Genomic DNA, 25,565 nt, shown 5'->3' on the forward strand with positions numbered 1-25,565 from the left:
AGTGAAAGGTTGGTGGTTCAAGCCCACCTAGGGACGAATTAGGCATTTTGCTGCCTTGCAACTGCTAACACGTGCACTGGACATAGATCCTGGGCCACATTCTGTCCATCGTTACAAGATGAAATCAGGATTTAGCAGAACATTGTCATGGGTAGGGAAGGTATTACTGTAAACGGTTTCTAGCTCCTAAAAGAGCTTCTCATCAGCCCCGCTAGCTCAGTCGATAGAGCATGAGACTCTTAATCTCAGGGTCGTGGGTTAGAGCCCCACATTGGGCGTTTCTGTTACCTCTCTTTCTCTCAGCAAACTATCATTAGGGTTCATATATCAGACCTTTTGAGACAAAGTTCCGCGTTTCTACCACTGTAGGTGACCCTTCACTAAGTCTCTCTGGCGCAATCGGTTAGCGCGTTCGGCTATTAACTGAAAGCTTGGTGGTTGAAGCCCAGCCAGGGACGAATTAGGCATTTTGCTGCCTTGCAACTGCTAACACGTGCACTGGACATAGATCCTGGTCCACATTCTGTCCAGCGTTACAAGATGAAATCAGGATTTAGCAGAACATTGTCACGGGTAGGGAAGGTATTACTGTAAACAGTGTTTAGATCTTTTAAGAGCTTCTAATCAGCCCGGCTAGCTCAGTCGGTAGAGCCTGAGACTCTTAATCTCAGGGTCGTGGGTTCGAGCCCCAAGTTGGGCGTTCCTGTTACTTTTCTCTCTCTCTCCCAGCAAACTTACAAAAGGGTTCATATAGCAGACCTTTTGAGACAAAGTTACACGTTTCTACCACTGTAGGTGACCTTTCACTAAGTCTCTGTGGCGCAATCGGTTAGCGCGTTCGGCTGTTAACTGAAAGGTTGGTGGTTCAAGCCCACCCAGGGACGAATTAAGTATTTTGCTGCCTTGCAACTGCTAACACGTGCACTGGACATAGATCCTGGGCCACATTCTGTCCAGCGTTACAGGATGAAATCAGGATTTAGCAGAAGATTGTCACGGGTAGGGAAGGTATTACTGTTAAGAGTGTCTACTTCTTGTTGGAACTCCTCATCCGCCCGGCTAGCTCAGTCGGTAGAGCATGAGACTCTTAATCTCAGGGTCATGGGTTCGAGCCCCAAGTTGGGTGTTCCTGTTACTTTTCTCTCTCTATCTCAGCAAACTTACATTAGCATTCGTATGGCAGACCTTTTGAGACAAAGTTCCGCGTTTCTACCACTGTTGGTGATCTTTCACTAAGTCTCTGTGGCGCAATCGGTTAGCGTATTCAGCTGTTAACTGAAAGCTTGGTGGGTCAAGCCCAGCCATGGACGAATTAGGCATTTTGCTGCCTTGCAACTGCTAACACGTGCACTGGACATAGATCCTGGGGCACATTCTGTCCAGCGTTACAAGATGAAATCAGGATTTAGCAGAACATTGTCATGGGTAGGGAAGGTATTACTGTAAACGGTTTCTAGCTCCTAAAAGTGCTTCTCGTCAGCCCCGCTAGCTCAGTCGATAGAGCATGAGACTCTTAATCTCAGTGTCGTGGGTTAGAGCCCCACATTGGGCGTTTCTGTTACCTCTCTTTCTCTCAACAAACTATCATTAGGGTTCATATAGCTGACCTTTTGAGACAAAGTTCTGACTTTCTACCACTGTAGGTGACCTTTCACTAAGTCTCTGTGGTGCAATTGGTTAGTGCGTTCGGCTGTTAACTGAAAGGTTGGTGGTTCAAGCCCACCCAGGTACGAATTAGGCATTTTGCTGCCTTGCAACTGCTAACACGTGCACTGGACATAGATCCTGGGCCACATTCTGTCCAGCGTTACAAGATGAAATCAGGATTTAGCAGAAGATTCTCATGGGTAGGGAAGGTATTACTGTAAATGGTGTCTAGCTCTTGAAAAGGCTTCTCGTCAGCTCGGCTAGCTCAGTCGGTAGGGCATGAGACTCTTAATCTCAGGGTCGTGGGTTAGAGCCCCACGTTGGGCGTTTCGGTTACCTCTCTGTCTCTCTCTCTCAGCAAACTTACATTAGGGTTCATATGGCTGACCTTTTGAGACAAACTTCTGACTTTCTACCACTGTAGGTGACCTTTCACTAAGTCTCTGTGGTGCAATCGGTTAACGCGTTCGGCTGTTAACTAAAAGGTTGGTGGTTGAAGCCCACCCAGGGACGAACTAGGCATTCTGCTGCCTTGCAACTGCTAAACCGTGCACTGGGCATATATCCTGGGCCACATTCTGTCCAGCGTTACCAGATGAAATCAGGATTTAGCAGAAGATTGTCACGGGTAGGGAAGGTATTACTGTAAACAGTGTCTAGCTCTTGAAAGTACTTCTCATCAGCCTAGCTGGCTCAGTCGGTAGAGCATGAGACTCTCAATCTCAGGGTTGTGGGTTAGAGCCCCATGTTGGGTGTTTCTGTTACTTTTCTCTCTCTCTCTCAGCAAACTTACATTATGCTTTGTATAGCAGACTTTGAGACAGAGTTCTGCGTTTCGACCACTGTAGGTGACCTTTCACTAAGTTTCTGTGGCGCAATCGGTTAGCGTGTTCGGCTGTTAACTGAAAGCTTGGTGGTTAAATCCCAGCCAGGGACGAATTAGGCATTTTGCTGCCTTGCAACTGCTAACACGTGCACTGGACATAGATCCTGGTCCACATTCTGTCCAGCGTTACAAGATGAAATCAGGATTTAGCAGAACATTGTCATGGGTAGGGAAGGTATTACTGTAAACGGTTTCTAGCTCCTAAAAGTGCTTCTCGTCAGCCCCGCTCGCTCAGTCGATAGAGCATGAGACTCTTAATCTCAGTGTCGTGGGTTAGAGCCCCACATTGGGCGTTTCTGTTACCTCTCTTTCTTTCAACAAACTATCATTAGGGTTCATATAGCTGACCTTTTGAGACAAACTTCTGACTTTCTACCACTGTAGGTGACCTTTCACTAAGTCTCTGTGGTGCAATTGGTTAGCGCGTTTGGCTGTTAACTGAAAGCTTGGTGGTTGAAGTCCAGCCAGGGACTAATTAGGCATTTTGCTGCCTTGCAACTGCTAACACATGCACTGGACATAGATCCTGGGCCACATTCTGTCCAGCGTTACAAGATGAAATCAGGATTTAGCAGAAGATTGTCACGGGTAGGGAAGGTATTACTGTAAATGGTGTCTAGCTCTTGAAAAGGCTTCTCGTCAGCTCGGCTAGCTCAGTCGGTAGGGCATGAGACTCTTAATCTCAGGGTCGTGGGTTAGAGCCCCATGTTGGGTGTTTCTGTTACTTTTCTCTCTCTCTCAGCAAACTTACATTATGCTTTGTATAGCAGACTTTGAGACAGAGTTCTGCGTTTCGACCACTGTAGGTGACCTTTCACTAAGTTTCTGTGGCGCAATCGGTTAGCGTGTTCGGCTGTTAACTGAAAGCTTGGTGGTTAAATCCCAGCCAGGGACGAATTAGGCATTTTGCTGCCTTGCAACTGCTAACACGTGCACTGGACATAGATCCTGGGCCACATTCTGTCCAGCGTTACAAGATGAAATCAGGATTTAGCAGAACATTGTCACGGATAGGGAAGGTATTACTGTAAACAGTGTTTAGATCTTAAAAGAGCTTCTCATCAGCCCGGCTAGCTCAGTCGGTAGAGCATGAGACTCTTAATCTCAGGGTCGTGGGTTCGAGCCCCACGTTGGGCGTTCCTGTTTCTTTTCTCTCTCTCTCCCAGCAAACTTACAAAAGGGTTCATATAGCAGACCTTTTGAGACAAAGTTACGCGTTTCTACCACTGTAGGTGACCTTTCACTAAGTCTCTGTGGTGCAATCGGTTAGCGCGTTCGGCTGTTAACTGAAAGGTTGGTGGTTCAAGCCCACCCAGGGACGAATTAGGCATTTTGCTGCCTTCCAACTGCTAACACGTGCACTGGACATAGATCCTGGGCCACATTCTGTCCAGCGTTACAAGATGAAATCAGAATTTAGCAGAAGATTGTCATGGGTAGGGAAGGTATTACTGTAAATGGTGTCTAGCTCTTGAAAAGGCTTCTCGTCACTTCGGCTAGCTCAGTCGGTAGGGCATGAGACTCTTAATCTCAGGGTTGTGGGTTAGAGCCCCACGTTGGGCGTTTCTGTTACCTCTCTGTCTCTCTCTCTCAGCAAACTTACATTAGGGTTCATATGGCTGACCTTTTGAGACAAACTTCTGACTTTCTACCACTGTAGGTGACCTTTCACTAAGTCTCTGTGGTGCAATCAGTTAGCGCGTTCGGCTGTTAACTGAAAGGTTGGTGGTTGAAGCCCACCAAGGGACGAACTAGGCATTTTGCTGCCTTGCAACTGCTAAACCGTGCACTGGGCATATATCCTGGGCCACATTCTGTCCAGCGTTACCAGAGGAAATCAGGATTTAGCAGAAGATTGTCACGGGTAGGGAAGGTATTACTGTAAACAGTGTCTAGCTCTTGAAAGTACTTCTCATCAGCCTAGCTGGCTCAGTCGGTAGAGCATGAGACTCTCAATCTCAGGGTTGTGGGTTAGAGCCCCATGTTGGGTGTTTCTGTTACTTTTCTCTCTCTCTCTCAGCAAACTTACATTATGCTTTGTATAGCAGACTTTGAGACAGAGTTCTGCGTTTCGACCACTGTAGGTGACCTTTCACTAAGTTTCTGTGGCGCAATCGGTTAGCGTGTTCGGCTGTTAACTGAAAGCTTGGTGGTTGAAGTCCAGCCATGGGCGAATTAGGCATTTTGCTGCCTTGCAACTGCTAACACGTGCACTGGACATAGATCCTGGGCCACATTCTGTCCAGCGTTACAAGATGAAATCAGGATTTAGCAGAACATTGTCATGGGTAGGGAAGGTATTACTGTAAACGGTTTCTAGCTCCTAAAAGTGCTTCTCGTCAGCCCCGCTCGCTCAGTCGATAGAGCATGAGACTCTTAATCTCAGTGTCGTGGGTTAGAGCCCCACATTGGGCGTTTCTGTTACCTCTCTTTCTCTCAACAAACTATCATTAGGGTTCATATAGCTGACCTTTTGAGACAAAGTTCTGACTTTCTACCACTGTAGGTGACCTTTCACTAAGTCTCTGTGGTGCAATTGGTTAGCGCGTTCGGCTGTTAACTGAAAGGTTGGTGGTTCAAGCCCACCCAGGTACGAATTAGGCATTTTGCTGCCTTGCAACTGCTAACACGTGCACTGGACATAGATCCTGGGCCACATTCTGTCCAGCGTTACAAGATGAAATCAGGATTTATCAGAAGATTGTCACGGGTAGGGAAGGTATTACTGTAAATGGTGTCTAGCTCTTGAAAAGGCTTCTCGTCAGCTCGGCTAGCTCAGTCGGTAGGGCATGAGACTCTTAATCTCAGGGTCGTGGGTTAGAGCCCCATGTTGGGTGTTTCTGTTACTTTTCTCTCTCTCTCTCAGCAAACTTACATTATGCTTTGTATAGCAGACTTTGAGACAGAGTTCTGCGTTTCGACCACTGTAGGTGACCTTTCACTAAGTTTCTGTGGCGCAATCGGTTAGCGTGTTCGGCTGTTAACTGAAAGCTTGATGGACAAGAAACAAAAATATTCCAATATGCAGATGATACAACTCTTTTAATGAAAGATATCGAAAGTGTAAAGAAAGCAATGCAAATAGTGCAAAAATACTGTCGAGGATCAGGAGCAAAAATAAATGAAAGTAAAACGGAATACATGAGATTAGGAGAGGTAGGGAATTTAGCAGAGCTGTTCACTTTTAAAGAAACTAAAGAAATTAAGATTTTAGGAGTTTTAATGGGGAAGGATGAAAAGAAAGCAGATGATACAATGTGGGAGGAAGTGCTGGGAGGGATTGAGAAAAGACTAAAATTCTGGAAAAACAGGACATTGACATTAAAAGGGAAGGTTTTAGTGTTAAATGTTTTAATGGTGTCAAAGCTGTGGTATATTTTATATGTGTCTGCAATGCCGATGTGGGCAGAAAAAAGGCTGAAAAAATGTTTTTTCGATTTTTTATGGGAGGGGAAACCGGCAAAAATAGCACATGCTACTTTAATAGGGGAAGTGGATAAGGGAGGACTAGGGTTGATGGACGTAGAGCAAAGAAAAAATAGTTTGAGGGTCAAAATAATAAAAAAGTACTTTGACAAAGAAACTGACACAACGTGGAAAGGAACTGTGGGATATTTTTTAAATAAATGTGGTAATTTTAATTTGGGGGACAGTATTTTATGGATGAAAACAAAACACTGGATGGCGGAGAGGGTGCCGGACTTTTAAAAAGAATTGTTAAGAGCTTGGGGCAAATTTTTAAACAATGTGCATTTTAAACCTCTAGGGAGAGAGAACATTTTAAATCAGCCTCTTTTCTTAAACAACTGCATTTTAAATCAAGGGAGGGATTTTTTTAAAGAAATGGTGGGTGGCAGGAATAGTAAAAGTAAGGGATATTTTATATGAGTTTAAAGAAGGTTTTTTACCAGTACAATGCATTATTGATGCCATGGAAGAAGCAAAGGAAGAATATAGCAGACAAGAAATAAAAAATAAGTACGAAATAATTAAAACTGCAATCCCTCAAGAATGGATTCAAAAAATTGAAAATAAAGAAAAGATGACGTTGATGGAATGGAAGTGTATGTGAGAATAGGGGAGAAATTGAATGATTTTAAGGAATGTACTGTGAAAAGTTTTTATTGTGTTTTTAGGGATGCAGTTTTTAAGAAACCTGTGGCAAATGAATACTGGATGCAAAAATACGAGATAACAAATGAGAACAACATATGGGAAAACATGAGAGGTATTTTTATACAAACAAAACTGGCAAACTTAGAATATTTTATTAGACACAGAGTGATTTTTACTGATGCTATTTTAAATAAAATTGGGATGGAACAAGATGCAACACTGTAAACCCAAATGTTCAAAATAATTAAATTGATTGAGTTGTAAAAACTCAATTTTCTAAAGTAGTTCTACTAACTTAAAAAGTTTAAGTTTGTGTAACTTTTTTATAGGTTTTGAGTGAATTGAACTTATTATTTTTGATTAACTGGAACAACTTGCTCATTAAGTAAGTTCCACTTAGGAGTATAATTTAACTTTACTTTTTAATGTCAATGTCAATTGTATTTATATAGCACTATTAAACACAACAAAAGGTTGACAATGTGCTGCAAAATAAAAATCACAAAGGTATATATATATATAAAATAAGACTTTTTTTGTAGTTTCAACACGCTATCTGCGTATGAAATCAGTACCATTTGTGTGTGTGTGTGTGGTTAAGCAATTGTTTTGTCATTTTTTAATTAAAATATATACATATAAACAGGCTAAAATAAACAGAACAGCTGGTTTAATGTAAGCCCAAAATAGAATATTCTATTAGATATAATATATCTATTATTATTACAGGCAGTAAAATATGCCGCTGTTGTTTCTGTGACATTTTATTGGCTCACGAGGTTCAAGTGCTCCAAGTTCAGCGTGAGACTTTTGCAACATTGTGGGAACGCACAATGCTTCACTTTTGGCGCCACAAAATACTGCAGTGAGTGAGGAGGATTTCAGCTTCAAGCTTTCGGCAGTTATCAGGACCTCTGGTGTCACAGTAAGTGTTACATGCATTATAAACATGGTCTTATTTTGTAAAAAGTTAGACAAAACTTTAAATAGCATTCACCTGTTACGTATATTCATATTCAAAAGTAATGGATGTCTCGCGACTCGCGAGGAATAACCGATGAAATGGGCCTGATACAAACACCCATCAAAGCATATGTTACACATTACATTAGCTAACTTCTATATAATTTTTGAACGATTCGTAGTCTATATTTCCGCTTGCACGACATTAGGCGCTTAGATAGTAACTGACACGCAATTTAAAAATAAGCATCTAGTGTTGCCAGATGTAACTTGACTGATTCCAGCCTCAAAACCCGCCGAAATTCAACCGCCCAGAAATCTGGAGGCTATCATATGCTGTTCCGAGTTGAGGACCGGGAGGTGTTATCTGGGGCTGAGGGGAACGTCGTTGCAAAGACGGCCAAAGTTTCTTTACCCACCTATGTCATTTTTACCCGCACAGTATTTAAAACCGTCTAAGTAATTGTGCGGGGAAACCGCTCTATCTGGCAACACTGAATCCGTCAGGCTTTAGCTGTGTCTTATTTCAGAGGCTGCGCCCTCCGAAGGATGTAGACTTCAAAGGTGAGTGCCTCTTTAGTAAGACGTCATAGTCTATTTTTAAACGTGTTTAGATATCAAAGTCAAATAAACCCAATTCATACATTTAATCCAGAGTTTTCCTTTTAAAAACGTCCTGCCGTTACCAGCGAGCAATGAATCTTGGGATGTTCGAGGCCGCGAAGGATCCACCGGTTGTATGCTTTGTTACCTGGGAAGTGAAGGACGCATTTTTGAGGCTGCGTTTGAATTTTTTTAAAATGAAACAGCCTTCGGCGCGCCACGATCACGCATCGCACTTCGAATGCATCATTCGGCGGATGCAGCCTCTGAAATGAGACACAGCTTTTGTCTGCTGTGTTAAAGGTTCAGGACACCCTGGAGAACTTTTTTTTATATTAACAGATGTGTGTGTGTTGAGCATCAGTTAAGACAATGTTAGCACCTTTCAGCTTTAATTGTGGGGAAAACTGGATAATTTTGAGCTTTTGTCAGCTAATTTCAGCTACCGGGTTTAAAATGATTTTTGGGGCGGGATCAAAATCGGCGACGTAGCGCAGAACTGCAAGTGAAATGATGACGCGTCGGTTTCTCATTATTATTCATAGCGGAGTTTTCTTATCCTATGAGAAGAGCCGGCTGCTTAATTATTCATCAGACCTGCCAGAGTCAAGCCCGAGCTGTGAGACACAGACCGACAGTTTTTAGCCGTTCATGAAGGCTCATATGCGTTTGTTTCCATGATCCACGGGGTTTGTTGCATGTTTTCCCCCGCGATCTTGTCAGGGCCGACCATACAGCAAAGCTGTGTGTGTGCTGCAAGCATTTTTGTCGGGAGAGCAGCACGAGAATTAGAGAATGGCGGACGCTGTCTTTTATCAGGAGTTCGTTCACATTCAGACACATCGCCGTGCTGCTGTGTTCGCCTAAATCCTCCAGATTACCAGTAGGGCTAATGATTAAAATAGACAGGTCAGGAGACCTGCTGCACTGAGTCTGCTGGATACGGGGATTGAGGGAGAAGTCCTCATTTATAGTGTTTACATGAACACACTTATCTTTATAATGATATAAATTGTGGTTATGTGTATATGAAATAATGAATAACAAATGTAGCAGGGCATTAAATCACTGTTCATTTCTTTGCATTTTAACTTTGTGAACTATAAACTCAAGCGTCTCCTCACGGTTTGTCTCATTTTGTGAGCTAACTGACAACAACAGTTGTTCGCTTACGTTCTTCCCTTGCTGGCCACGCCCATTTATCATGCATCTTTTGAAAAAAATCTGAAGTAGACTTTAACCGAAAGTGGGGGGTGTCATGGCCCTTTAAAAACGATATAACTTGGAAAACATACTTTCCACAATGTGTTGGTGTGCCATTGATACAAACTGGGGACTTGGAGAGCAAGTGTCATTGTAGAAATGTGTCTAAACAGTTTAATATATTTTAAGTCTAGTATGGAAAAATAATATATAACTGTTGCACTTTAGTTTTGACTGATGACATCTGTTTAGAGATAAAACAGTGATGTAGTCCACAACAATCACATTCCGGCTTAACATTTAACAGCCACAACTGTCTATTATATAGTAGTGCCCTTTTTGTTTGGGGTTACATCAACATAAATAACTTTTCAATTTAATTTAATGATTTAAAAACTCCTAAAGGCTTTACATATTTCATTACTGGATAAATATACACTATCTAGCATTAATCTCGCTTTTTTTTTTTAGGTTGTTGGCTTAAGATGGAATCTGAGGTAATGGGGTAACACTTTTTTCTGTTATTGCTTTCTTGATAACATATACCACATTCAGGGGCTTGTTTGTTTGAGGGGGTAGTAGATTAACCAGGTTCACATAATGAATATGGCTGTGTTCCCTGTCTGTCATTGTTTTAAGATTTAGGTGTATGCAGAGTTCCAACGGAAAACCAGAACCTGCCCAACACATTCTACTCTGAGCTTGACCAACACCTTCCTAGCCTAATGACCTTGTTCCGATAGAAGGCAGCCAGAACCGGGAAGATATCAGATACTTTAAATGAAATCCTAAGAATCCATGATGAACAGGTAAAAATATTGTTGTGCATTTTATAGGCTAAAACTTTATTAAAAGATTAAAAGTTTGAAAAATTTGATGATTCAAATGAACTTTGAACACTACACCACTAAAACATTTTGAACACTTTTTTTGTATTTGTCTGGTTTTGTATATCTGATTATAATGTTTAACATTTACAGTTCAATTATATACAGTTTTCTTTTTATCGTTATAGGAGTCCATGATGTGCACATCAAGTGTGTCACTGTTGTTTATGCTCTGTGATCTACGTGAGGAAATCACTGGGTTTTTAAGGACCTGCATGGTGAGTATTTAAAAAAACATTACATTACCACACCAAACAGTTCTTATACATACATGCATATATACATTCATTCATTTTCTTTTTGGCTTAGTCCCTTTATTAATCTGGGGTCACCTCAGCGGAATGTACCGCCAACTAATACAGCATATGTTTTACACAGCGGATACCCTTCCAGCTGCAACCCATCACTGGAAAACATCCATACACACTCATACACTATAGACAATTTAGCCTACCCAATTCACCTGTATCGCATGTCCTTGGACTGTGGGGGAAACCGGAGCACCCGGAGGAAACCCAGATGAATGCGGGGAGAACATGCAAACTCCACACAGAAACACCAACTGACCCAGGAGAGGCTCGAACCAGCGACCATCTTGCTGTGAGGCCACAGCGCTACCTACTTCGCCATCGCGTCGCCATACATACATGCATACAGTACATTTCTCTTATTCTGTCTTTCCAACCAAATAGTTTGTGCGATTTATTTTCTTTGACCTCACTGTAAAATTATTTTAGTACTAAATTGCTTTAAGCAAAACTAAGCGTTTTCTTTTCTTTTTTTTTTTAGCATAGTATCAATTTATTGCAACTTTTGTTTACTGTTTGCTAGGCTGACTTGACCAATCTTCTGTTTTTGCTTTAACATCTATTTTATCTTACAGGACACTGATGAGCTGATTTTCTGATGAGCCAGAGCTTACAGATGTTGCAGTGGCCCTCCTCGCAGTCGTCAAAGAAAATGACATAAGTTCAGTTCTCTTTCAACCTGTGAAAAACTTGTCATCGAGAGTAAGATTTTGAGCAGCCTCTCCAGATTCTTCCTGGTATTGTTTGGACTGATCTATGCACTTTCACCTCAACTATCACAAAGGACTGGCCAACACTTTTGAAATCATTCAAAAGATTTTACTTTGTCTTGACAAGGGTAAACTGTCACCCAAGTTACAGAGTCTCAAAAATGATTTGATGCGAATGTAGGCCTGGCAATTCCTCGAGTTTTATGTAATTTGTTTTTGTGAAAATACTGGTTAAAAGGTTTCTGCATTTTTTTTTCACAATGTGCATTTATTAATGTTATTTGTCATTAATGCAGCTCTTGTTTTTAAGAGTTGTTAAGTACAGCTGGGTAGTACTTTGTAACCATATAGGTAATTTAGTTTTAAATGGTTCATGTTTTTGTAAAAGTTCATGCAGGTTCGTGAATTTTTATTGTCAGAGGTGTGGTCTTAAATCTGCTTTTCAGGTTTTATCCTTTTAAATTAGCTCTGCAGTGTCAAATTTAGTTTTGATTATTGTTTTTTAAATGTTATTCTACTTGTATAATACAAGTTACTGGTACTTAAAACAAAAAGACAAAGACAATATTAAATATTGAGTTGATTCAACTTAAAATGGTTCTTTGTGTACTTATTTTTTTATGTAATGTTAACTTAATGCCATGAAATTTTAAGCAAAATTTTAAGTTACTGTAACTTAAAATATTTAAATTGGTTTCATAACAAGTTTTAATTTAACTTTAATGAAAAGGTCTAAGTAGCATGTAATCAAAATATTTGTTTTGAAAACTTAATTTTTTAAGTTCATGAACTTAAAAATTGAGGCAACGAGTTACATCGTTACTGTAAACCCATATTTGGGTTTACAGTGTAGTAGATAACAGTGCTGTGCTAAATTTTAGAGTTTAGTTTGTGTGTGTGAATAGTAATTTATTTATTTTGTATTGCTGCAATTATAATCAAGTGCTTAATTTTACAATTTTAAATAGATTTTATTGATAATTACATTTTTAATACTAACACTACTTTCATTATACGTATTGCTGCATTTGTAAGTAGTGTAATATTAATTGTATGATTTAAATGTGAAATTAGTGTAAGGTTATGTTGTTGCTTTATAAAAAAATTTTTTGTGTCACAAAAGTATGTTGTGTTTTTCTGTTTTAGGTGAACATCAAAGTCAAGGTGCTGCAGTTAAATGAAGCCTGAGATGCATACACCCGCAGTAGTCAAAAAATGATGACCAGGTCTTATAAGGTTGCCGATGCGACATACAGCATGTCCCTGACTGTATGGGGTGGGGAAGTACTTAATGTTGCAAAATGGTACACCCTCACTAATGTGTCAGTGCGGAAAAGCCGAGGTTTGAACCAGTGACCCAGCGACCTTCTTGCTGTGAGGCGACAGCACTACCTACTGCGCCACTGCCTCGCCTACTCTACAATTATATTTTTTATTCTGGCAAGAATAATAGCAAAAGAAACTTTTAATTATTTTGCCCAATCAACAATTGACAAATTATTGTCTGGCTAGTTTTTGTCCTCTACCTTTGAGCTGAAAATGCAATAATGGTCCAACAAACCTGTCCATTATCACTAATAAAGACTAGAAATTGGGCATCAGTATACTGTAAGCCGACAGGTTCATATTTTCTTTTCCAGTTATCAAAGACTTAATTTGTTACTTAATTTTTGTTACATTGCTTTAACTTCAAAAATATACATCAGTGTAAAACCTACAAATGGTGGGAAAACATTCTGTAATATTAAAACCACCTGGGTCTCCACTTTTGCCATGGCCTCTTTTTTGTTGTAACAAACTTATCCCCCAGGTTTTTCCAAACTTTTTAACAAAACACTTCCTTTCCACGGCTGTTACTATTTCTAGCCAAGAATTATTGGTCAGGTTATCTCTATGGTGATCACGCATGGTCGGATCGTTAAGATGTCTGTACAGTTACACTGTTTCAGACAAAATCCCTTCAAAGTGACTCCTATTCAACTCAAATCAAACGCGGCGCCGCATGAACTCTTCACCCAAAAATCATGTCGCAGGCTTCCAAAGTGAACCTCCGCAAACACGGCAATGACGACACATATACCGCGCACACTGAGCTATGGCACGCTGGTCTTATTTGTAGTTTTAATACCGCAAATTACATTAGGACTAGTGAAATAAAGAACTACATCACCACGAAACCAAGTGTTACTTCCCTTCCTCTTTTTGGTCTAGGGTTAGGGAAGGAAAACAACAAAGAAAATTAAAAATTTAGAATTTGAGAAAAAAGAAGACCAAATTAATGAATTGTGTATAAATTAAATAAACAAATATTGAGGGAACACTTCAATCCTGCCTCAGAAATGTGAAACAACCACAAGAGTAAACTTAAGTTATTTTATTATTTGGTTCTTAAACAATAAATGAAGCATAAATTTTTAGGAGAAGGATTAACCAAAACAACATACAAAACCGGTCTAGCTCAGGAGGAGTACTAAATAACCTAATTTCAGGTAAAAGAAGAAACAACACAGGCTTTCCTCAACTCCCTTACTATCAATAAACACAGTCAAACAATTACAAAAATAAAAATGGCACCCTCTCCCTACAGCTTAAATTTTTATATCAAAAAGTCAGACAAAGAAATAATACAATTACCTTTTACGTACCACACACAAAAGAATAAATGTATTTAAATAACAACTAAGAAAACAGACACACTGCCTGTAAAATTCCACTAGGCAAAAACAAACAAGCTTCTCAACACACAAAAACTAAAATTGAACTCACTCGCCCATTAAACTCCTTTTTACAACCAACCAGATCAACACCCACAACGTATGACCACAACACTCACGAGTCTGGAGCACTGTTTTGTAGCAGCGCATTACTGCAGCACGCTCCAATGATGAGCACCACCTGGGCCCAATCAGCTCTACCTAGTGAGCAGGCAGAGAGACACAGTGAAAGTAAAAGAGAAAACACACAACATAACCACTCCCAATGGGCAGTAAACACATAAACAAACAACAATAATAATAAATACATCCAAGGGATGTAACACCAAGCAACAACAAAAAATTATTTAAATGAGCATTAGGAGTAGCATTACATGGACATCGGAAAAGTAAGACCTGTGCAAGCATATTTAAGACCTAGAACAGCGAATTTAAGACTTTTTAAGGCCTAAATTTTAGATGTTTATATTTTAGACCTTTTAAGACCCCTCGGAAACCCTGTGTAAGCCAGATGGCACAGCAGAGGGCAGGTTTCATTCACTTATTGTATGCGCTTTTTGGATATGCACATAAAAACGGTTGATGGAAATGCTATAATGCGAATATTTTTCGAAAATGTGTGTGAATGTACAAAACAGCAGGCTAAGCACATTGTAAAACATCTAAAGTGTTGTTTTGGTCATTCTAAACTGCCTCAACCATTTCAGTATTGTTATATTAGTATTTTAATGACCTCCAAAATTGTCAAGAGTGTCTGCACTCCATGTCTCGCGCCTTCAAACGCCAGCGCGCGTTCACTGCAAGTCATTTATTAAATGAAGATAATATAGTCCCGTAGCTGCTCCCACCGATGCATATTCTGTTTTTACTTTTGATGTTTGTCGCCAGTTAATCAGAAGGTGGCGATTTTGTTCTCTTTGACTTGTTGGACGGAAACGCTGCTTTATTTGCATAGTCTTTTATGCAATATTCTAGTTTTGGGCATACATTTAATTAGCATTTAAGATGATAACATAGCTATTCACACTGCATCAGCACAGCTGTCCCCTTTCTTCCCTATGTACCTGTAGGTGAACAGCTCCTCCGGGTGTGGCCATGGGCATTCATCCTCTGCTTTTTCTTCCTCATTTCTTCTGTCTTAAATCTCCATATGTCTATTGATAACTTCGTGACTGTATGATGATGACGGTCAGCTCACGTAAATCTGCAGTAGCCTGAACTTGTTTTTCGGTTCAAATAATATACCAGGCTTTTCATTGGTCCATTAAGATGACCTTTTTTTATTGGCTACAGAAATGCTGGTCAGTGTGGGGTTGAAATAATAATTTATTTACAGTACTCTGTAACGAATTGTGATTTTAAAAGTTACAAAGTAGATTACTCAGCTTAATTTGTACTCAAGTACAAGTAAAATTACAGGCTTAAAATTATACCCATGGAAGTACAATTACCCCAACAATGTACTTAATTACAGTAACGTGAGTAGTTGTAATTTGTTACTCCCACCACTGCTGTTTACTGCTGAGTGTGACATGGCAGGGAAAGAAACAGCACCTCTAAGTCAGAGACCATGGTGCTCGACTGGACAAAGGTGGCCATCTCCAATTTGAAGGAAAGTCCTTAACTCAAATGTAGCTTAAGTATCTGCGTTTTTTTCATGAGGAATGGAATGTGAGATTAAAAGATGGATCAGTGCAGCAGCAGCAGTTTTGCAGTTGATGTGATTGTCTGTTGTGGTAAACGAGCTGAGATGAAAGGCAATTTTTTTCAATTTACCGCTCAATCAAGGTTCCTACTCTCACCTATGGTCATGACTGAAAGGACAAGATCTTAAATACAACCGGACACATTTCACAAAGTGTTATGATCTGCTTGTTTGAGTCGCAACATAAAAGAGAGATGAGCCAACAAAATAGCCTGAATGCAAATTATTTATTATAAAATGTAACTCATAAAACCATGAATCAAAGCAACCAACAAATGTCTAGGGATAATAATGAAGATAAAGAACTTAGGATATAATCACAACAACACTTTTACTACATGATATAAGCAATGCAAAACAAAACCATAAGGTTAAAGATTAAATGAGATGGCAGGTCTTGACAGGAGGACTCCTGAGTAGCCACAGCGTCCTGGATTAGCTAGCAGCCTAGCACAACAACTTTTATATACCCATAGATGAGTAATGCAGGCATCCAATCAGGATTTACCACATACTCTAATCTGGAGTCTTGGGATCATCAAAGTGTATTAATATTGTAAAACTTAATACCTGTCACTCTGCCTAAATCATAAAATATTCATAATGCATCTTTATTTATTTATGTCTTTCCAGTGATGCTACTCATTCAGGTAGTCAGACAGAGAACATCATCCAAAACAACACTAGCTACATAAATACACTGGAGAGTGGAGTACAGATGTATCCGCACCTGTACAATCACTTGCAAAGAGAGATTTTAAGCTGCTGAGATGCTGTTTGTCAGATGTTTATGAAACTGTTCTTCTCTCAGCCGCCATCATTGTGTTTACGGTAAACGCGAGGAGCGCAACACATTTACAACCCCACCTACTGCAATGTAGGAGTGTTGGAAAACAATATATCGTCACTCAGCCTTTTCAAACATTATTCAGACATGAAACATCCTGTGCACATGAGAAAATGTTTTGCTGCATTCATATCATGTGTGCAACTTTTGTCCAATTCTGTAGACACTCATCAGATCTGTACGGTTTCTCTCCAGTGTGAATCCTCTTTTGTGTTTTCAGATGTGTTACTGATTAAACCTCTTGTCACAGTGTGAACACTTGTAGGGTCTCTCCAGTGTGAAACGTCGGGTGCAGTTAAAATTTTGAAATAAAAGTCTTCTCACACTCAAGCACATATACTCTTTCACACCAGTGTGGATCTTTATGTGTTCATTAAGGTTTGCTAATCGGTTGAAACTCTTCCCACACTGAGTGCATTTAATGGTTTATCTCTAGTGTGGGTCTTCATGTGTTTATTAAGGTCTGAGGAGTTGCTGAAACTCATCCCACACCCCAGCTGCGGTCATACTAGTTTGAGTTTGAGCATGCAAAATTCTGTTGTTTGGCGCTGTGAAAAGCGGCGGGATTAAACAAGATTATTAGACATAAAAAGCGAGCTATTGGTCCATATTTTACATTTCTGTCCAGAAAGGTCATGTTTTAATCTTTGATTGGTCTCACACAGTCAAGTGATGCGATTTTGCAGGTCAGAGTTCACCAAGCTTGAACTTTGCAATGCAGTGAACTGCGAAACTTAACACACAAACTTGGTTTCCGGTCTGACACATTCCCGTGCGTATGAATGGAAATCCATGGGGGAAAAAGTCCATTGTGACCGCTGCTTAAGTGCAAGTTTCTCTCCAGTGTGGCTCATAATGTGTAGATTAAGGGATGATGAGCAGATGAAACTCTTCCCACACTGAGTGCATGTGAATGGTTTCTGTCTAGTGTGGATCCTCATGTGTCGATTAAGGTTTGATGATTGGTTGAAATTCTTCCCACACTGAGTGCATGTAAATGGTTTCTCTCCAGTGTGGATCCGCATGTGTTCATAAAGGTGTGATGAGTAGTTAAAGGTTTTTCCACACTGGGTGCAAGTAAAGGGTTTCCCTCTAGTGTGGATCGTCTTGTGATTATTAAGGGATGATGATCGGTTGAAACTCTTCCCACACTGAGTGCATGTGAATGGGTTCTCTCTAGTGTGGATCTTCTTGTGTTGATTAAGGGATGATGATTGGCTAAAACTCTTCCCACAATGCGTGCATCTGAATGGGTTCTCTCCAGTGTGAATCATCATGTGAATCTTAAGATCGAAATTTCTTCCAAAGCTCTTCCCACACTGAGTGCATGTGAATGGTTTCTCTCCAGTATGAATCATCATGTGTTCATTAAGGTGTGATGATCGGCTGAAACTCTTTCCACACTGAGTGCATGTGAATGGTTTCTCTCCAGTGTGGATCCTCATGTGTTGATTTAAGTTTGATGATTGGCTAAAACTCTTCCCACACTGAGTACATGTGTATGGTTTCTCTCCAGTGTGGATCCTCCTGTGAATCTTAAGTTCCCTTTTTCTTCCAAAACTCTTCCCACACTGAGGGCATGTGAATAGTTTCTCTCCAGTGTGGATCCTCATGTGAATCTTAAGATAGCCTTTACTTCCATAACTCTTTCCACACTGAGTGCAGGTGAAACAATTTTTGTCTCCCCTTTTCAAAATACCATCAGTCTGTAAATGAGTTTTTTTCTCAATTTTGACATGATGTTCCTCCTCTTTACTGCCCTCATTCTCTTCAATTGGGTCTGAAATAAATAAAACATGTTTTCATAAAGTCTTAAAAACTCTCATCAAAAGCTGAAAAGTAAAAAGACACTGGAAACATTGGCTACACACACTGCAATTTTGATGCATGGTAAATGTAAAATAAATCAGATCATATTTTGTTTAGTCCATTAACATGTACACATTTAAGCAGATTCAATTCATGTCATCTTTATTTATCTAGTGTTTTTACAATGTAAATTGTGTCAAAGCCACTTAACATAGAAGTTATAGTAAATTGAAACCGTGTCAGTCCAGTTTTCAGACTCTCTTACATAATTGATCATAAAAGTAATTTTGGTCATATTAATAAGACAGATTTGAAAGCTGTAAATGGAATTTTTATTTGTATATATTCATAATTACAACAAAATGTTTTTCTAAAATGTGTAAAGCAGACAGGGAACAGGGCCGGAGTGGGACTCCTTTTTAGCTCTGGAATTTCAAGCCTTAGACCGGCCCACCTCAGTCGACGACTGACTATATTAATAATAATATGCGGATGATCTTCTTTTTCTGTCGAATCCAGACACATGTATTCCAAAAGCTCTTACAATAATTTCAGAATTTGGAAATGTTTCTGGATACAAAGTCAATCTAGCAAAGAGTTTCCTTTTCCCTATCAATGATAGAGCACAGCAAATGTCCTTCCAATCCTTTCCATTTTCATTTTATCAAAGTCCTGATAAGTTTGTATAGTGACGCGCAAATATAAGGATTCGTTCAATAATAATTTTAAAATTACATTAGTGCTCAAGGACGTTTTTAGTGCTCAAGGACACCTTACAAACAGTAGGAGAACAAGAAAAGCAATAACCTTAAGAAGGTAGAGAAAATGGGAGACTAATAATACATAAAATAATGACAAAAGACACGAGAACAAGTAACAAAAGAAACTCGTTCCTGTCTTTCAATAAGTGCTTATGTGCATTTAGGAGAACTAGGCAGCACACTCAGGGCTGCAAGATGGATTTAATTTAGTATTCTTATTATTAAAATATATCTGAATGAAGATCAAATGACTGAGTTGGTTTCGAGAATGAAAACCAACCTGTTTGTTCCTGCAGATCTTCCTGTTTGACTGTGAATGTTTCTTCAATCTTCACATCTTCACTCTCCTCTTTAATAAACGCCATCTTTATAACAGTGTGGAGATCAGTCGCTTCAGCAGGAGTTTTTCTCTGTGTTTGGACACTTTATTCTGTTTAAAATGAACAAAACAATGAACAGAAACAAAATAACTTCTCTTCAACACTTGCTTCAACAGTTTCTTTATATGAGAGTGATTGACAAAAATAAATCAGGTAAGTCTAAACAAGAAACAATAGCCACAAACAAATGACCTAATAAAAACTAGTTCTCCATTTATATATATATATATATATATATATATATATATATATATATATATATATATATATAGAATATTGTTTACTTATATTAGAATGACATTATGCTAGTAAATAAATAAAACCTTCATTAAAACACATTTCTGTTGTTCAAACAATAGCCCTCGATTACTGAGATTAAAATAGTACTACGTTGTATAAAGAATTAAAATAAAAGTCAACAGCAGGTATGTCATATTGGAAGAAAAACCTGAAACTTTAATCAATCGGTTTATATGTGTAAAGTTGTGAAACAAACCTTCCTCCAGTTGAACTGCAGCGCGGAAGCGGCGCAGCCTAATGACGTCACACACCACACCAAAATAAAAGTCTTTTTTGTTCAGTTTTTTTTTGGCCACTTACTGTTGCAGTCAGGACATGATCAATTTCTCCCTCGTTTTCCACTTTACACAACATATCTGCTGTCTCTCATATACATCGACATTTAAAATTTGAAGTTGATCAAAACTTTTAATCCAAACATTTTAAAACAATTTTGAAAAACTTGTTTAATCCACTAAGTTTAAGTGTTTTTTTTTTATTGTTGCAAAAAAGTTTACATCACAAAACAGGGAACAGTCAACATCGCAAGGCATATTTAACATTAAAATATATAAAATAAATTTAATTTGTTACAACTGCAACAAAAGATCTACATCAAAAGAAAAACAAAACATTATGACAATAAGTGTTTTAAAAAATAAAGTACAGAGAGCTTCAGTTATTTTACTTTGATTTCTGAAGTATTTGAAGCTTTGAACCACTTTCTCTACCTCAGAAAGAAAACACCTGAAAGAGGGTCAGCACTCATTAAAATAAAGTTCACAACATCAGAGAAAGAACAATGTAAATCAGCTTTGTAAAATAAAATATCTTCTAAAACAATAGGGGGGACTGAAATCATCTTTAATGAAAGCCAAGGATGGATGTCAAACCAGAATTTAAAAGTAATTTCACAAGAAAAAAATAAGTGATCGAGTGTTTCTGGAAGATTTAAGCAGAAGCTACACTTGTCAACATCAGAGTTTTTTTGAATAAACTAATTCACAGGATATATCCTGAATACAATTCTGTAGTGAGTTTCCTTAACCTTGGGTGCTACGGGATATTTAAGATAAAAGGTAAAAGCTTTGTCCTCTACTAAGGGTTTAACAACTCCTAGATGATGACACTTAAAATCACCAATGATAAGCGTTTAAATTGTTTGTAAATAAGCTTGATGTTACATTTACCATCGAAAATATCAACATTTGATATTTTTAAAAATGGAAGAAAAGTTATAAGTATAAATGGGAGATCAAAACAATTACTTTGAATTAACCTAAACAAAGCAATAGGTATAGCCTCGCAAATTTCAGTATAACCTTTATCTATGATTTTAACTCTATATTTATTTAAAAATTCGTTATGAGATAGCAGTCCATTTACATCTAACAAATCATTAATAAATATAATGCCTTTATTGTACCAGTCACCTCTAAACAATGATTTCCTGTTAATAATAACAGCCCTTTTATTTCAAAGAGTGGATTAATGAGGGGAAAATTATGGGTAAATATCATTTTCCAAAAAAGTAGTGCTTGCTTATGAAAAGTAGACAGCTTCAAAGGAAGTTTTGAACAATCATAATCATATCTTAATACAAATTCAAGGCCACCATTTTTTTAAACAAATTATTTGGGATATGATACAATATTGAATAAGGCTTTGCTAAACACTCTTTCAATCATTTAACTCTAAAAGAAGACATTCAAAATCGATAGCTTTTAAACCTCCATATTCAAACTCTTTGATCATATAATTCTTACGTAAATAATGTGTTTTATTTTTACAAATAAATTTAAATAATATTTAATTAATAGATTTAACTATTTTAGGAGGAGTATATAAAGGAAAAGTTAAATATATAATTTTAGATAATCCCAGTCAAAAGAATTTTACCCTATATGGAAAGGTCTCTAGCTAGCCAATGATTTAGGGATTTTTTTCATACCTTCCATTTTAATATTAAAATTTGCACATTCTCTATTAAATGATACAGATTGAAACTTCAGGTTCTCCTGTTCAAAATGATATATGACACTTGAGGCTGACTGCTAAAATAAAAATAAAACTGCTTTAAAAAAAAATAATAATATAGGCCCATTAGGTGCCCACAAAATACCTCTAGGTCTTTAAGGGTTAACAGAATTTTTGGTGATGGTAACTCCCAAATATTTAACTTCTTCTTTTACTAGAATACCCTCTAATTCTCTTAAAGCACAATTCTGAATAGTTAATATTCCACATTTTCTTAGGTTTAAGGTGAATTCAGAAGCTTTAGGAAACAGAGATTTTGACAAGAGCTAAAGGAAGCACCTCCCTATTTTTAAGAATTAATAGAGTGTCATCAGCAAACTGACTTAAACTAAAAGTCCTACCAAGTATATCAATACCTAAAGTGTACTCTGAATTTTTTTAATATAATGACATAAGTTCAACAGCTATATTAAAAAGAAAAGGTGAGATGGGACATCCTTGATGGATTCCTCTTTTGATGTAAACTCCAGGAGATGATCCTGAATTCAGAGATTTACTACTGAATATATCAGTATAGAACATGAAAATTACCCTACAAAAGCTCGGACCAAACCCAAAAGTTGGTCTAAAGACAAAAAAGGATGCTCAAGGGTATCAAATGACTTGAAAAAGTCTAGAAATAGAAATAAACTTGTCTGAGGAATTAAATACAGTAGGTGAGAGTTCAAAGTGGCTATTAACGCCGCGGCTGGTACCGCCGCCGTTTGAAATAGGTGCCGCTCTGTTTTTAGTGTATGACCGCAGTTTGTGAATGAGCCGCCAGGGGGCGCAAAGGGACGGGATGCGAACGGACAGAAATAGCCCATACAGCTACTGTGCTTGTAAATGATATTAAACAATAAGTCAAAGCATTATAATTCCTTCATTAATCATTTAAAATTTGTTAACACGCTTTATTGTAAACTTTTTAAGTGCAAAGAGGATTCGTTTTGGAAAATAGAATTGAAGAAGTAAAAGACAACTAAAATGAAAGCACAAACATTTAGTACAAATAAGTAGTCTTAAATAAATAAATAAATAAATAAATAAATAAATAAAGCAGCCTAAATATAGAAAGATGTTCAGTGTTTGCTATTTTGATAGGACTAAGACAAGACATTTTCATTTATGTTTTATTTCTGTTTTTATTTCCATTTTCGTTGTTGATTATATTTTACTATCTTATTTATGTCTCAACAATTGTACATAAACGAATAATAAACGAATAATGAAAATAAATGAATAATGAAAATAGGCCTAAATAAATTATTTATTTAAAGACATTGCCGTACAGTACGTGAAACACTGAGAAAAATAAATTGACCTACCTTAAGCAGATCACTAAAAGTATAATAAAATTATTTTTGCCGCAGGACATAAATTAAGTCTTGCAGGTTTATTTTTAATAATTTAGTTTCAGTTCTGTTCATTTTTTTTTCAAAACGTCAATGTTCTCCTTTAAAGTAGCTATAACTGTTGTTTTGTTTTTTTGTTTTTTTTTTACTTATGGCTCAGTATGTTTTGTATTTTAACTTCATATTCAGTCACCTTGCAAATGTGTGTGAAATATAATGCCGCATAACCGCGGAAAAAGAAGAAAAAACTGTCGAAGGTTAGAGCTAATTCATCAAAATAAGCTATATTAAAATACAACATTTATGTTAATACAGGCAGAGTGTGAACAAACTCAAGGCTAAGATATGCGCTTGCCTTTTAATGCATTTGCGGCCTTTAGGCTACAGGCAACTATGTATAATAATGTTTTTTTTTCTTGTTTTTTTTTTGTATGGTAAAGGACAATACACATTATGTTATTGATGTAAACTTAGGCTAAAACTTACCATTGATAAACGTGACCTACCTCAAGCAGATCACTTAAAGTATAAAAAAATAAAGTAGGCTATATATATATAGGAATAAACTTCACAGCCACAAATATAAAAACAACTTGTATTAAAACTGGGCGAGGATTAGAAAGAATACGATGCTTGTTATATATAATTTAAATTTTGATTCCAATTTCTGCAAGCACATTTTTTCACTCGCTACTCTGCCAGAAACTTCGCCGCCGGAGAGCACCTCAATAATGTAAACATTTGTTTAAAGATGGAGCGCAAGATGTGCCGAGTGGCAACATGTGAAGAACGATGGCAAAGCTAAGTGTGATTATTGTAATAAACTAAGTTATAAAGCAGAGTCCCGACCAACAGGACTAAGCATATGCGGTTGGCTCATTCTTCACGAATATAGAATTAAAATAATGGCGCGTTAGGTTCACTAAGCAGCGCATTCTCTCTGCCTCATCGTTTAACCAGCGGGACACGCTGCTGAAGCAGGAGAGACACTCCGTCATTCATAATCTTAGCTGATGTATCGGAGTCGAAAGAATATATCAAAGAGGAATTTTCTTTTAACAGTCCCGATATGTTTAATCTTTTTATTTTATTTTTTTTTCCGTGTCATTTCTCTTCAGCAAATTAGATATTTTTTAAAGCTGCTTGATTCTTTTAAAACCGAAAGCAGGGCCCATAGTGTTTTTCCATAAGATACTCCTTTATGAATGTTTTAATTTTTTTATTAAAGTTTTTAATGTGCTTTTTGATAGTTTTATTTTATTTCAAGCAGCATCTAAATGCGAATTTATCCTCAAAACTTGGCATGAGAGCGATGCAAGTCATGTGTGGCATAATTGCCTTTTTTCCCTGCGCGTGCGAGATCAATTTCTGATCTTTTTGCAACTAAAATGAAAGCATAAACATTCAGTACAAATAAGTAGTTTTAAATAAATAAATAAATAAATAAATAAATAAATAAATAAATAAAGCAGTCTTTTAACCTAAATATAGAGAGATGTTCAGTGTTTGCTATTTTGACAGGACTAAGACAAGACATTTTCATTTATGTTTTTATTTCTGTTTTTACTTACATTTTCGTTGTTGATTATAGTTTACTATCTCATTTTATGTCTCAACAATAATAGATAATAATAAACGAATAATGAAAATTAATGAATAATGAAAATAGGCCTAGATATATTATTTATTTAAAGACATTGCCGACATTGAGCTTAAGTTGAATGCAGCTTCATCAAAAGCAGAAAAAAATAAAATAATTTGACCTATTTTAAGCAGATTATAATAAAAATATTTTTGCCGCAGGACATAAATTAAGTCTAGCAGGTTTGTTTTTTTAATACTTTAGTTTCAGTTCAGTTTTTTTTTTCAAAACGTCAATGTTCTCCTTTAAAGTAGCTATAACTGTTGTTTTGTTTTGTTTTTTTACTTAATGGCTCAGTATGTTTTGTATTTGAATTTGACGCGTCAGAAAAAAAAAACCGCTGAATCTCTGCAAATATTTGGTTAACTTATAAAACAAATGTATGGTTTAGTGATGTTAGTAATGCATAGAAAAATGCAAAGCAGAATTATTAAAGTTATTATTTCATTGATCTGAACATAACCATTTATAATATAATTACTAACCCGTCGTCTAAAATATTAAAATAATAAAATAGTCTATTATTTTATTCATGGCTAGAGCTTGATTAAATTGATTAACAAGCCATGTGCTTTTGTTTGTTTGTTCTCGGTACTGGGTATACGCAAAACATTTTCTAAAATGTCAAGCAGTATTTGTCTATAGAGCAGCATTTTGCTAATTATAATAGTCCTTTATATTTATATACATGTGTTTTTGCATATTCGTTATTTCACTTGATGCATTCGTTATTT

At 37.4% G+C, this 25,565-nt stretch overlaps 2 protein-coding genes and 4 non-coding genes across 10 annotated transcripts in view; 5 read left to right on the top strand and 1 right to left on the bottom strand.

The window, feature by feature from the left end:
• LOC141381695 (uncharacterized) overlaps positions 1 to 25,565 on the top strand; it is a 287,837-nt gene that overhangs the window by 200,258 nt on the left and 62,014 nt on the right. The window lies entirely within an intron of this gene.
• Positions 1 to 25,565, bottom strand: part of LOC137490940 (uncharacterized) — a 627,578-nt gene that overhangs the window by 4,409 nt on the left and 597,604 nt on the right. For 3 of the 5 annotated variants that reach the window (XM_088650409.1, XM_088650407.1, XM_088650410.1), the window contains exon 2: positions 19,440 to 19,589. In XM_088650409.1, coding sequence (XP_088506535.1) covers positions 19,440 to 19,524 — 85 coding nt within the window. In that variant the 5' untranslated portion in view covers positions 19,525 to 19,589. Of the gene's footprint in view, positions 1 to 15,954; positions 18,370 to 19,439; positions 19,592 to 20,035; positions 20,076 to 25,565 lie in introns of those variants that run through there. The other 2 variants (XM_087248718.2, XM_088650408.1) reach the window with 2 other exon arrangements.
• Positions 811 to 884, top strand: trnan-guu (transfer RNA asparagine (anticodon GUU)). Its single transcript has one exon. It is a non-coding gene; the product is annotated as a tRNA-Asn (tRNA).
• trnae-cuc (transfer RNA glutamic acid (anticodon CUC)) lies at positions 2,330 to 2,402 on the top strand. The gene has a single exon. It is a non-coding gene; the product is annotated as a tRNA-Glu (tRNA).
• Positions 3,598 to 3,670, top strand: trnak-cuu (transfer RNA lysine (anticodon CUU)). The gene has a single exon. It is a non-coding gene; the product is annotated as a tRNA-Lys (tRNA).
• trnae-cuc (transfer RNA glutamic acid (anticodon CUC)) lies at positions 4,452 to 4,524 on the top strand. The gene has a single exon. It is a non-coding gene; the product is annotated as a tRNA-Glu (tRNA).

The sequence above is a fragment of the Danio rerio genome, chromosome 4 (genome assembly GCF_052040795.2).
Source record: "Danio rerio strain M-AB ecotype USA chromosome 4, GRCz13ab, whole genome shotgun sequence".
Taxonomy (NCBI): domain Eukaryota; kingdom Metazoa; phylum Chordata; class Actinopteri; order Cypriniformes; family Danionidae; genus Danio; species Danio rerio.